The 14,394-nt window shown below is 35.8% G+C and overlaps 1 protein-coding gene across 9 annotated transcripts in view; it reads left to right on the forward strand.

Moving 5' to 3' along the window:
- PATJ (PATJ crumbs cell polarity complex component) overlaps window positions 1-14,394 on the forward strand; it is a 399,437-nt gene that overhangs the window by 73,713 nt on the left and 311,330 nt on the right. For all 9 annotated transcript variants that reach the window (XR_013757701.1, XM_079103582.1, XM_079103581.1 and 6 more), the window contains 2 exons: window positions 1,584-1,745; window positions 5,647-5,778. Coding sequence is in view for 8 of the 9 variants with exons in the window: in XM_079103582.1 (XP_078959708.1) it covers window positions 1,584-1,745; window positions 5,647-5,778 (294 nt within the window). In the remaining variant the exon portion in view is untranslated. The remainder of the gene's footprint in view (window positions 1-1,583; window positions 1,746-5,646; window positions 5,779-14,394) is intronic.

Here is a 14,394-nt window from a genome sequence, read left to right on the forward strand (position 1 = left end):
ACCTGAAAAGTGACTTTCTAATTTGTTGAAGTGAAACACAAAATAATACTTGTGTATGGGTAGAATTCCTGCATCGATTGTACCTGCTTGCTCTTTTGAGTATGGACTGCTACCCATTTAGTAGACTTTAGAATTTTCTGTGCTTATTTCATCAGTTGGTATTGTGGATATGGTGTGAACAGTGATTGGTATCTCCCAGCCCCTTCTTGCAGAAAGGTTGATTTACAGTTGTTCCAAGGAAAAACCTTTTGTCTACTGACAAGCCTGCTGTCCCCTGGACACCTTCATTGCCATAAAAACTTGGGAGGTGATATTTACTTTTCCAGTAGAAACAGCTCCCTAAAGTGCATGTGGATCTCTCTACCATGTGGTGTTTTCTTTGTAAATTATTAAGAAGCAGGGAGATGTGTCTGGCCTGATGGCTAAGTGCTGGGTAGGTTACAGGCTTGAGAGTGGTTCCCAGGGACAATGTCTCCAGACTCTTCCACTGCTGATGAGATGCTTCCAGCAACCCAGTGCACTTATATTCTGTGGTGCAATGACAGATCTGTGGAAAGGCTGCTCCCAGGAAAGTTAGCCCCATCAGTTACCTGAACATTAGCACTGTACGTGTCAGAAATTAATGCCAGCTAGCAATTTCATTAAAACTAATGTTGCTAAACCCTCTTAGGAAGGTAGGAGTTGCCTGAATTTTGTTCATGCCTCAGCTTTTTGGGAGTAACAAGTTAAGTTTTAGTGACCAGTAGTCAGAAGTGAGAACTCTTTAAGCTACAGTAATAAACTTAATCCTTCTAAAATCATCTTTGGGGTAAAGTATTATTATCATTATGCACTCAAATGCTATAAAACATGGATAATTTTTGATGATGAGGATTAATCATTCGTAAGGAATAGTTATCTCTCTTTTTTAAACATACGAAACACTTGCATGAAATAACTTGAAATTGATACTTCCTGCATAACTTGATCGCTGCATCAGCAAAACTTACAAGAATGGAACTAGTGCGTTATGCATATTCCTTTTCTATAGAAGCAATTTTTCTAGGATGGTATTAAGATTGAAAAGATGTTGTTGAACTGATGTTAAATTTTGATAGCCAAGCAGCCTAGATTTTGTCACCTACACGTTGTAAGACGAGCATTTTTTAAGTCTTAAGATTAGTGTTAACATCTTTAGTGACAGTTCTTATCATTCTTGTGAAAGGAAATGGTCTTGCGAAGGCTGTAAGTGATATTTAGTGCATTTTAGGAGAGGTGGGTAGAAGTAGGTGAGAGAACACGATACTGGAATATCCAAAGGAGAAGCTGTGGAGCTGTTAAGAAGTAGGTAGATCACTTACCTAGTAACTGTTGTGCTCTGCACACGTTTTACACTTCATTCACTCAGAGATTCAGTCTTAATTTTGATAAATAGCATTTCCAACATTTTTGGTGACTACTGAAGTGATATGATTAAATTTAGGTCCTTTGTTTAAAGGGAGAATAATTAATATCCCGTTCTGATTCTGGTAGATTGAAGACAAGAGATTTTTGTCTTTTTATTTGGAACCTCCTCAATGATGACATAGCCCTCTTCCTCCTAGGTCAATGGTGTGCAGCTTTATGGAAAATCTCGCCGAGAAGCAGTCTCCTTTCTTAAAGAAGTGCCACCCCCTTTTACCTTGGTTTGCTGTCGGCGGCTGTTTGATGATGAAGCCTCTGTAGATGAACCAATGACTACTGCAACCTCTCATCCTGAGACGGAGGTACTAAACACACATGCTACCCTTCCCATAGGCATGCACATTCAATAAGGATACCCCCGAGAATGCACTGCAGTGTGAAGAGAGGAGGACCTACCCCACTCCACTCCCTTGTATTTGACCAAGGCAACAATGCATAACTTTTCAGGTTGTTATTTTCACTTAACATCTTAAAACTCTTTTCCTCAAAGTGTTGGTGACATTGATGTGCATGCGTTTTGATATTTGTAATTGCCTGCACTCATTGCTTTTGGTTCCTGGTTCAACTCAATTCATCTTAATAAGGTTAAGATTTTGGTGGATGTTGAATATCTAATGATCTTTTCTTTCTCAGAGCCTTAAAAAGATGGAGATGTGTGGTCAGTTTTGAAGTGAGTCTAAAAGTTTGCCATAAAATCTTTTAGAAGGCCAGAGGATGAAATGACTTTATCTGCTGTTGGAACTCTAAGAGCATTATAATTCTGAAAAGAGTTTTGAGCACATACTTTGCTATCACAAGTCCTTGGTAACTGCATTTTTGTGCCACTGTTCTCCTTTCCGAACTCTTAGGTCGTAAATCCATTCATGCCAGCTTAGGTGCACGGGCTTCCTTTCCACTTGCCTTTGGTCAGAATTTCAAAGTACATGGACTCTAATCCTGCCTTAGCATTTAATGTTTGTGAATCTTGGGAAAATAACCTTCCTTTCTCTTCATATTCTTCTGAAAAGTGGTGCCCTGTTTAGAACTTATATATCTCATGAGTTTATGTGAGAAGGCAATAAAGTGATAAGTGCGAAGGCCTTGCGGTGATGGCTTACATGTGGAAAGTGCTCCGTAGAAGTTTGTAATCGCTGTCATTGACTGCTCCAGTCCACCAATCTTTGTTTTCTGATTTCCTAAAGTACGTTGGAATCTAGCACTAACTTACAGTCATGAATCCTTCAGCATGTATCCATCTTGTTTTTCCAAGAAGGCTGTCAGTTCCTTGTGGGCAGAGGCTATCTCTTAAAATTATTCTTTATCTCATCATGTTTTTATTCTGTACCAGGCAAATAAAAGGGACTTGGAAAATTTTTGATAATTGATTGACAGTCTTTTTAAAAAATGTTTATCTTTTGCAAAAGAAAAAAAATTCAAGTATGAAACTCAAATGCCAAACTTTGTGACTTTTGCTCTCCTCACTGAAATAAAATGTGGGTGGTGGCTTCCCTTTGAGGGCTGATAAAAATGCCTTTAATCTAATCCTATAGGGTGTGTAAATCACCCACCCAGCTTGCTGACTCTGTGTTCCCATCTGTCATGCTTTACCACAATGGGCGAACAACAGCTTGAATTATGCCAAATGTCAACCTGGCTGCCCATTAGTTGATTGCTTTCCATTTTGTAAATATAAGAATTATGCAAAATTGATTATATCAAAGTGATATATATTGGGTTGGTGCATAATATCTTATGCACCTGGGATGCCTTGAAATTTCTACAAACTTGTGTTGATTGTCTATGTTTTCCTAAAGTCCTGACTTTATTTCCTCTCTCTTATTTCATTTATACTGACCCCATCTTATATTATTAAATTCTTTGGTTAGGTGGCTCAGCCAAAATTCTAAAACTCATTAATCAGTGAGGATATTCAGTTCCTAGTAAGACATCAATCATATTGTATAGCCATTGAAACTATATATTTTATTGTAATATATAAGTGTTTTCTTTTTAAGTATATCACTTTCTTACATCAGGCTGAAATATACAGAGGCTGTAATCCAGAATGTTATTTCAGGTTATATAATTCAAGAACCAGGAAATTGTTCCTATGTTTAGATTTAATTTTCCATGGATTGGGTATTGATCTTCCATGTCCTACCAGCAGCTTGGATCTGGACTAGTCCTAATTATGAGAATTTATTTATTTATTTATTTTTTGTACTGGGGATTAATTCAGGGTTGCTTTACCACTGAGTCACATCCCGAGTGTTTTTTTTTTTTTTTTTTTTTTCTTTTTTTAGTTTAAGACAGGGTCTTGCTAAGTTACTCAATCTCCTGACATTAAACCTGCAATTCTCCTGCCCTGCTGCCTCAACCTCCTGAGTCACTGAGATTACAGACGTGCACCACCACACCCAGCATGCAAATGTTTTTGTACTGACTGTGCCTTCCTCTTCCAAATTATAGGGTTCCCTCTTCCTTCAGTTCCTTTAAATGAGTCTTCTAATTTGGATCACTCAAAATTGTTAATAATTATTGTCATTTTATTTTCTGAGATAACCAAAAATTTTAAGTCTACTTTTAAAACTTGTTATTTAGTATATAACTTTTCTGAGAAGGAGTTTTAAGAGAAACACACTCAAAAGTATATGATTAATTAATGCATTAGACAGATATTTGTCCAGTGCCCACCAGAGGCAGGCAGTAGGGGTTGAGTAGCAGTCTGCAGGAGCCCTCCCTGAGCCTTCATTCTAGTCCAAGAGCCAGGCATTTTGTTAGTTGCAAGGGCCATAAAGAAAAAGAAGGTAATTCTTGAGTATCATGTAGAAGGTCAGAGTTATGTTGGGGAAGATAAACTGGATGAAAACAATACAGTACTATAAATAAGAAAAACAGAAGGGTTATGAAGTGGGCATTGTCCTTCTGCACAGTGGACTCATTGATCTTCTCCTTCAGCTTACTGGAATTCCACATCGCAGGGGCTATTCTTCCTGAAAGGACAGGAAGTCTGGAATAAAGGACTTTGGATTGTCAGGTCAGGAAAATATGCTAGGCGATTGGGCTGACCTTTCCTCTATGATCAGATTTTCATTATTTCAACTCAGTGATTGTATTAGCTTTCTGTCACTGTGTCAAAATATCTGAGCAGAACAGCTTAAAGGAGGAAAACTTTATTTTTGTTCACAGTTCCAGAGATTTCAATCCAAGGTCAGTCAGCTCCATCGTTTTGGGCCTGTGGTGAGGCAGAACTTCGTGGTAGAAGGGCACTGGAGAAAAGCTGCACACTTCATGGCTCCTAGGAAACAGAGAGATAGCAAGCAAGGGGCCAGAGGCAAGATATACCCCTGAAGGGCATGCTCCCATGTCCTACTGCCTCTAAATTTGGCCCTACCTCTTATAATCTCCGCCACCTCCTAATAATGCCATTGAATTACGAAGCTAGCAGTGGAATTACTCACTGATAGGTCAGAGCCCTCGTGATGCAATCAATCACTTGCCCCAAGTCCCAGTCTGACCATTGCTGCATCAGGGACCAAGCCTTCAACACCCGAACCTTTGAGACACTGTAGATCCAAATGATAATGGTGATTTTTACATATTTTTAGAATCACACAATGCCTAACGAGTTGGATTTTCTTTTTTTCACTTTATTTTTCTAGTGAAGTTTTTTTTTTCCCCCTCCCTGTGAATTGTATGTTGGTGTCCATTTATTAGCTAGTGAAGTTTTTCTTGAAAGGACCCAACAGAAGTGATTTCTCTGTGTCCTGCTCTGGCTTCTCTCTGTGTTGGCATCATCTTCTGTCTTTTACTATAATTATGAGTCTAGGTGTTACTTTTTAAATATTGTGTATGTTTCTACTTTATATGATGTTTTCATTTTTACTTAAATTGCATATTTTTCCTTTTATGCTTCTAATGGGATGACAGAACTCATTGAAGTATAAGAGGTTAGTGTTAATACTTTCAATGAAAAATATATTTTACATTAAAAGAAATTGTATGGCCAATCTTCATTTATAAATGCTTGAATTTTTGTGAGGATCATCTTCTACATTGTGTGTGCTCAGTGTTTGCCCCCTTTTAAAAGAACAAGAGGGAAAACTGTGTGCCAATAAGAATTCCCATTTTGAAAATAAGTTGTGAGATTCCTGATGTTTTCATTCTTTTCAGAAGAAGAGAAAGGACTATGTTTTGAAGGAATTATCTTTTTTGGTTTTTCAGATTTACAACAGGATAGATGTCAATACTGAAGACGATGATGATGGGGAATTAGCCTTGTGGGCTCCTGAAGTCAAGATTGTTGAGCTAGTAAAAGATCATAAAGGCTTAGGATTCAGCATTCTGGATTACCAGGTATGAGAGCCCATATAGGTTTTTTTTTTTTTTAATTGTTTTTTTTTCTGCTTTTGTTTTGTTTTTGGTTTATATTAAAGTTACGTGAAATAGCAGTTGTTTAAGGCACCCATTTTGACTTAAGCAAAACTGAATCCCAAAGAAAGGGATATGCTGCTTCTAGTTGTTGCCTTTAAAATCAGTTGCTCTCATAGTGCTCACCTATTAATCTCAATAAATTTAAATAAGTAGAAAAATTATTGGTGAGATTATGTTTTTATTAGTATATGATATATAACATCTATGCATTTACATACTTAGAATTACTTTGGTTCTAACTAAAGTTACTGCTGCCTTTTGGGAGGGAGGTGAAGGGTTGTGATTGAATATCTATATGTTATACCCGTTTACCAGGTAACATATAGATTAAACTGTTGGCAAAAAATATTTTCCCTCTTTAGATGCTTATTTCATTTTATTTATTTACTTTTCTGGCACCAGGGATTGAACTCAGGGGCACTTGCCCACTGAGCCACATCCCCAGCCCTATTTTATATTTTATTTAGAGACAGGATCTCTCTGAGTTGCTTAGTACCTCGCTTTTGCTGAGACTGGCTTTGAACTCCCGATCCTCCTGCCTCAACCTCCTTAATTGCTGGGATTACAGGCATGCGCCACCACACCTGGCTAGATGCATATTTTAATATTTTAGTGCTGCCTAAACACAGTGTGGTTTAATAAAGCATACTCTATCAAGGCACATAAAGTGCTGTGATATAAAAATCAATTTTTTTGAATACATAAGGTAATTGGGAGCAAATTAAAAGAAAAATATTTTGAACATTATGTAAGAATATTAAATTATTATGGAAGTGTGATTTAAAGATACTGAAATACAGTATATGTACTTCATTTTTGTTAGTATATATTTCTGTGCCAGCTAACCCTCTCTGTTATTAGAACTACTCTTTGGAATATTATTGAATTGTAAGTTGATTCCAAATGAATATTTTAGAAAATATTTATATCAAGAAATATCAACTGCCATAAAGAATGATAAAATTATGGCATTTGCAGGCAAATGGATGAAATTGGAGAATATCATGCTAAGTGAGATAAGCCAATCTCAAAAAACCAAAGGACAAGTGATCTCGCTGATAAGCGGATGATGACATATAATGGGGGATGGGAGGGGTTAGCGTTAGGGTTAGGGTTAAGGAGGGTGTCAAGAATGGAGGAAAGAAGGACTGTATAGAGGGAAAAGAGGGGTGGGTGGGGTGGGGTGGAGGAAAAAAATAACAGAATGAATCAAACAACATTACCCTATGTAAATTTATGATTACACAAATGGTATACCTTTACTCCATGTACAGAGAAACAACATGTATCCCATTTGTTTACAATAAAAAAAAAAAAAAATATCAAGAGCCTACAGAGTAGGAGAAAATCTTTTCCACATGCACTTCAGATAGAGTACTAATCTCCAAAATTTATAGAGAACTTTCAAAACTTCACACCAAAATAAAGAACCCAATCAATAAATGGGCCAAGGAACTGGACAGACACTTTATAGAAGATATTCAGACGATTAATAAATATATGAAAAAATGTTCAATATCTCTAGTAATTAGAGAAATGCAAATTAAATCAGCTCTAAGATTTCATTAAACTCTAATTAGAATGACTATTATCAAGAACACAATAATAGGGGGGCTGGAGAGATAGCTCAGTTGGTAGAGTGCTTGCCTTGCAAGCACAAGGCCCTGGGTTCAATCCCCAGTACCCCCCACCCCCAAATAAAAAGAAAAAAAAAAGAACACAATAATAGATTTTGGCATGGATGTGGGGAAAAAGGCACACTTGTTCATTGCTGGTGGAGTTGCAAATTGGTACAGCCTCTCTGGAAAGCAGCATGGAGATTCCTCAGAAAACTTGGAATGGACCCACCTTTTGATCCAGTTATTCCATTCTTCAGTTTATACCCTAAGGACTTAACAATTAGCATATTACAGTAATGCAGCCACATCAGTGTTTATAGCAGCTCAATTCACAATAGCTAGATTTTAGAACCAACCTAGATGCCCTTCGACAGATGAATGGATAAAGAAACTGTGATATAAATGCACAATGGAATATTATTCAGCCATAAAGAAGAATATTATTATGGCATTTGCAAATAAATGGATGGAATTGAAGAATATTCTGCCTAATGAAATAAGCCAATCCTAAAAAACCAAAGGCCGAATGTTTTCCCTGATAAGTGAATGGTGATATGTAATGGGGGTTGGGTTGGGGTGGGGAGTGAGAGAAGAATGAAGAAACTTTATATTATGTAGAAGGAAATGAGGGGGGGTAATGAAAAATTGTGGAATGAGACAGATGTCATTACCCTGTGTACATGTATGATTACACAAATGGTATGAATCTACGTAGTGCACAACCATAGAAAGGAAAAGTTGTACCCTATTTGTGTACAAATGAAAATGCAGTCTGTAAAAATAATAATAATAATAATAATAAATATCAATACTTTAGAATTCTGAAAGTTTATCTATTGGTTAATATTAGGGCATATAAAGCAAGTAGCAGGGGCTCTTTTCTCCCCTTCCCTTTATCTAGCACCTAGTAGGTGGTTTATAAATCTTGGCACAATAATGAAGTTTATGTTAGCCAGAATTAATTGGAATTGGATGCACAAATTCAATGGGAGTTTTTTAAACATTTTAATAATTAGGATTTAACTTAGCACCTTTCAGATATGGTCTCAGATGTTGTTACTTTTCCATTATCGTAGGAATATGTTCATAAAAGAATGCAAACCAATATTTGTATAGCAATTGTTGCTCTTACCTTCTCATAGGACATTATCTGCACGTTTTATAGTTTGAGTGCTATAGATGTTAAAACAAATGTTTCAAAACTTAAGAAATAAAACTTCAATGAAGGATGAAAAAAAAAAAAAACCTTGATAGTGCTTATTGGTTTAATCCCCAGTTGACAGGAAAATTCCTTTATCAGTTCTGAGCTTTATACTTAAAAAAAAATGTAATCAGTTTTAACTGTGGAATTTTTTTCTTGTACATCTGTACAGTTATGCATTCTAACTTCTTTTATTTATAAATTTCTCAATTTTTTCTCTCCTCATCTTCCTCATGATCATCAGCACACATACAGATGTTTATTTCAGCACAAATTATATTAAATAATTTTCTTGCAAAATAGTATTAAATATTCTGTTTGCCTTTTTGTTTCTTGGAGAACTGATTACAGAAAATACATAATCTCCTAAATGTGTGTGTGTGTGTTGCTGAGGACTGAAACCAGGGTTTCTTAGACACTAGCCGAGTATTCTACCACTCGGCTGAGCTATACCCCCAGATCCCCTAAATGTTGTTTTGATTCAAGTGAAAGGGCTCACCTTATTTACTTCTGCAGCTAAACCTTGGAGGAGAGAACATTCAGTTTTAAATTAAATGTTTTTCTTAAGTTAAATCTTAAGTACACTCACAGATGGGCTTAGCACCTTTTCACCATTTGTCAATGGTATATAAAATTGTTATCTATTATGACATTTAGATGACAGGTAAACACAATTTAAAATTTCGTTTTGTGCAAGTTAATTAATTGATTATACCATCTCTTGTTGTAATTAGGTAATAAATTCCAAAGTTCAGAAATATTTTTTGCAAGGCCAGACAGAGGTTTGACAGAAGCCATGAAAGGCCGTGTTCCTGTCTATTACTGTATTCAATGTGTCCTGAATGAATTTATTAGGTTGCAAATTCCTGCCCTGCCAGGCTTAGCATATTTAGCGTAAAAACTAAGTAGGAAAATTTTAGTCACAGGGGGAGAAAGTATTAGAGTGGTGGAGCATCAAGGTTGTTCATTTTCCAGCAGTGAAGAGATTGGACTTTTATTTTGGAATATTAATTTCAGTTAACTACTTTCCTCACTAATGGGTTTTTCTCAAGAATAACAACTTACTGAAGAGCCTGGCAAAATATGTACATGTGCTCCATTGATGCTTATGTAGTTTCTCATGTATAAAATGGGGGTTGTAATGTCTAGCTAGAAGAATTGTGTGGATTAAGTGAATTAATGTGTAAGAAAGTAGGAAATGTTATAGTATTGTGGAAATGTATTATTTGCTATCAACTGATTTAGAAAATGAACACAAAAGTTTTTAAAACTGTCCTCAAAGATGATGCCATAAAACAATGTTTGAACCCTATCCATTTTTAACTACCTAGTTAGATTAAGAAAATTAATAAGTAGATGCCTTTGTTTAGTGGAGTCTAAATTTAATTGTAAAATTGCATTCTAAAATGCAGCCAACTCTTGATGAGCCATATGTGAATTACCCAATTGTGGATTATTGGCCAGAAGTTTGCTTTTTAACTAAATGAGAAAAACTTTAGGAAAATATGAGTGAGCAAGACAAAGGATCTTGAATTGGTCCATGGACTAATGGGGTGGCCAACTGGATTGGTCAGTGATTCAGAATATTGATAGAAGTTGCATAGCTGATCAAAGAAAAAAAGCATGTCTTTGTTTTAATTAACTTTTTTCATTGCTGCAACCAAAAGATTTGACAAGAACAATTAGAAATGAAAAATTTATTTTGAGGCTCATGGTTTCAGAGGTCTCAGGAAATAGAGCAGCTGACTCTATTTTTTAGGACCTGAGGTGAGGCAGAACATCATGGCAGAGGGTATGGTGAAGAAGAGGGGCTCAGGACATCACACCAGGAAGCAGAGAGTTCTCTTCTCACCAAGGCCAAAATACAAACTCCAAAGGCAGGACCCAATGACCCACCTCCTCCAGCCATAGCCTACCTGCCTCCAATTACCACCCTGTTAATCCCTCTCAGGAGGTTAATTCACTGGGTTAAGGCTCTCATAACCCAGTCATTTCACCTCTGAACTTTTTTTGCCCTATCTCATGCATCAGCTTTGGGGGACACTTCATATTCCAAACCATAGCAATTTTTCTACCTGAAATGAAGGAACTGAGTTGGATACGAGTTCTAGAAGTGAGTCATATGGCCAAAGAGCAAAGTGGAAATTCTCTTCCATGAAAGGCATTTTAAATTCGATTGGAGCAAAGGAAAAAGAGAAAATAACAGGGAAGACAATAAATATACATGTTATAAATTATTCCTTGGATTTGAGTATAGTAGCTTCTGTTGACTATTTGATTAGAGATAGAGTATTCATTAGTCTCAAATATGCCAAGGCATTACTTTGTGTAGTGGTTCATTAAAATCCTGGTATGTGTATCATACTGGAAAATTCACTGGTTCCTGTGAAACTTCATGCCTTATATGATTTTGTCATGGAAAATAATGAAGCATGTAATTTGTCAAGAGCATTAATATTATGGCTTGACTACTCTGTTTCTGAGTAACTTACCTCATCAGAAATTTGGTTTTAAGTTTTTGTTTTTGTTTTGGGGTGCTGGGGATCGAACCCAGGGCCTTATGCTTACAAGGCAAGCACTCTACCGACTGAGCTATCTCCCCAGCCCCTGGTTTTAAGTTTTTATAGCTTAATTCTCACCAGGTTTTAGATGAGATTTCTGTATCATGCCTTATTATATTTTGTTTTCAGTTTTCTAGTATTTATGTGTGATGTTTTAATTCCTCAGAATATTGTCTTAATGGAATATTATCAATATATTAATATCAATGTAATAATAGATAACATTTATTGAGTGTTTATTATGTGCTAATAATCCCTAATAGACCCTGTTCTAATTGATGTACATGTATTAGCTCTTGCATTCTTCATAAGAACAATATGAAGTAGGTATTATCATTACCTTCATTTTAGAAGTGAGGAAACAGGCACAGAGAGGTCAAGTAACTAGTCCAAGGTCATACCACTATGCATGGTAAAAATGGAATTTGAATTCAAGCAGTTGGGGCCCCAGATCTTAATGCTTTTCACCATTAATATGCTGTTATTCCTTCCTTTGTGAGTAGTATTTTCATAAGCCTTTTATTGTAGGACATCACTGTAGTCAACTTACTATAGCAGATCTTCCTGTTTTTCCAGCTTGTGAAAAATTTCATATTTTCAAGACTAAGCTGCTAAGTTGTATTCTCATTTTTAGTGTTTACATGAAAGTTTAGTAAGTATTAAAAATTAATTAGTGTGTTCATGCATTGTGTAAGAGCTAGTATTTATTGTTTCAGAAAAAAATAATTGCAAATTTAAGAATCCTGAATTAGTGCCAGTAATTTGTTGTGGGTTAACATTCAATAATGAAGCAATTATTAGGTAGTCTGAGAGTGTAATTTTTAATTTCTACCAAAAAGCTTGAAAAAAAAATTTAAACTATATGGATTTTACCTTCAGTTGACCTTATAAATTAAACATGGCAAGTGGATATTTTCTAGTGTTTTGATTTATGCTGAACTTTGAATAACCCCTCATGATTATAATTCACTGGAAATGTTTGACATTAGCCAATTTTTGAACATTAGCCATGATATTGCCATCCTTGGTACTTTTGAATTTCAGTGATTTAGAAGTTAAAATTTATTAACTAATAATTCTCCTCCCTTCTACATCATATTCTTATCTCTCCCCTCCTGACTCAGTTTTTACCCAAGCAGATATTTTTGAAAGACTGAGTTTGTCTCAGACATTGAAAGAGATAAAAATAAAAAACATCATAGTACAGCTATTTAGAAGTGATTCGTATTTAAATACTGTTAGTAATGCTTTAAAAATTTGTTTGAAAGTCCTATTTGTTTTAATGATCACTTATTAAAAATAATAGTGGATATCTCTCTTGTATAAAAATTATTAATCTTTTTTAACAGAAGTGGATTCTAAAGCCAAAATAATATGAAGATAAAATATTGCAGTATTGTTAATCTTTTTTTTTTTTTTTTTTTGTACCAGGCTTGAACCCAGGGGAGTAGGGTTCACTTGAATCCACTGAGCCACCCCCAACCCTTTTTATTTTTTATTTTGAGACAGGGTCTTATTGAGTTGCTGAGGCTAGCTTTAAATTTGTGATCCTCCTGCCTCAGCCTCCCGAGCCACTGGGATTACAGGTTTGTACCACTGAGCCCAGCTCCCTGGAAATTTCTTTACAAAAAAGTTGTATGCAGGGATTATGTAAATTCCACAAATGTGTCTTTAAGTTGGCTTTCTTCTTATTTGTGGAACAGACTGACTTTCTGAGCACACTAAATGTTTTTAAAACAGGTAATATGTGCACAATAATTCCAGGGTACATAAAGGTATTCTGTGACAAACTAATCTACCTTTGACTATAAACCTTCACTTCTCCAGGTTAAAAACCACTGTTTTTTACGTCTGTCTTTGCACAATGTTTTATATGTACATGGTTATATAAGTAACAGTTTTATTATTGCTTTGTAATGGTTTTTATTTTTCGACACATAAATGGGCACTTTGCTTTTTTCTCAGTTATGTCTTCTTTCATTTTGGTGTTTATAGAGCTACCTAATTACTTTAAATGTCTGTGTAGTATTTTATTGTTGATGTACAGTAATTTATTTAACCAACCTTCTATGCCCAATTGGTGTTTTGTTTTGTTCTTGCGGTACTGGGGATTGAACCTGGAGACTTGAGTCACTGAGCTGTGTTCCCAGTCCTTTTTATTTTTTGGTAGTTGTACAGGATGCCTTTATTTGTTTATTTTTATGTGGTGCTAAAGATCAAACCCCGTGCCTCACACATGCTAGGCAAGTGCTCTGCCGCTGAACTACGGCCCCAGGGCCTCCAGTCCTTTTTTATTTTTGTTTTGAGACAGGGTTTCACCAAGTTGCTAAGGCTGGCCTGGAACTTGCGATCCTCCTGGCTCAACCTCCAGAGTTGCTGGGATTATAAGCCTGTGGCACCCTGCCTGGTTTAGTGTGTGTTTTAAATGAGGCTGAGGTAGATATCTTTGTCATACTCTTTTGTTAAAAAAGTGACTGTGTCTTGTGGTAAATTCCCAGAAGTGGAATTACTCACAAAAGAACATATATCTTTTAAATTTTGGTACAGTATTCCCAAATCATTTGAACATTACTGTGAGACAAATATTCAGATCACTTAAAATTGATGCTTCTTACAGTAGTCTTTAGATAACTCTCTTGGAAAATAGTGCGAGCAGGTGTGTAACTCATGAATTTGCTCATGGTTTTCTGTGATATGGACGGATTAAGTTATAGCAATATATAGCTATCAATTTTGTTTCAGCTTTATATGTGGTGGTAATTAATTTATTGGCCTTTGTAGCTAGGAAGGTATAAAGTATTTATATTCACACTGTGATATTAGTGCCTCAAAACCTAGTCCTGTTTCTTCCAACTTTAACCTTGTTTATCAGAAATTTGAGTTTTAAAATGTTGTGGGGGGAATCAAATTAGGACTTTAATTTTTGCCAAGGGATTTGAGGGTTTGAATGAGTCCTGCTGTTGGTTGGTAGTATTCAGTAGCTGTGGAAGCCCAGTGTCTTTATGATTATCTTAGATGATGAGTGTACAGAATCCAGGATATAGAATTGGAGGCATTGACATAATTTTAACATACAGCAGAACACAAAGTTGTACCATTAAAAAGTCAGATAAGAAGTGATATTTTTTCCAGCATCTAAATATAGAGGATAGTCATG

This window comes from Sciurus vulgaris (assembly GCF_902686455.1).
Source record: "Sciurus vulgaris genome assembly, chromosome: 1".
Taxonomy (NCBI): domain Eukaryota; kingdom Metazoa; phylum Chordata; class Mammalia; order Rodentia; family Sciuridae; genus Sciurus; species Sciurus vulgaris.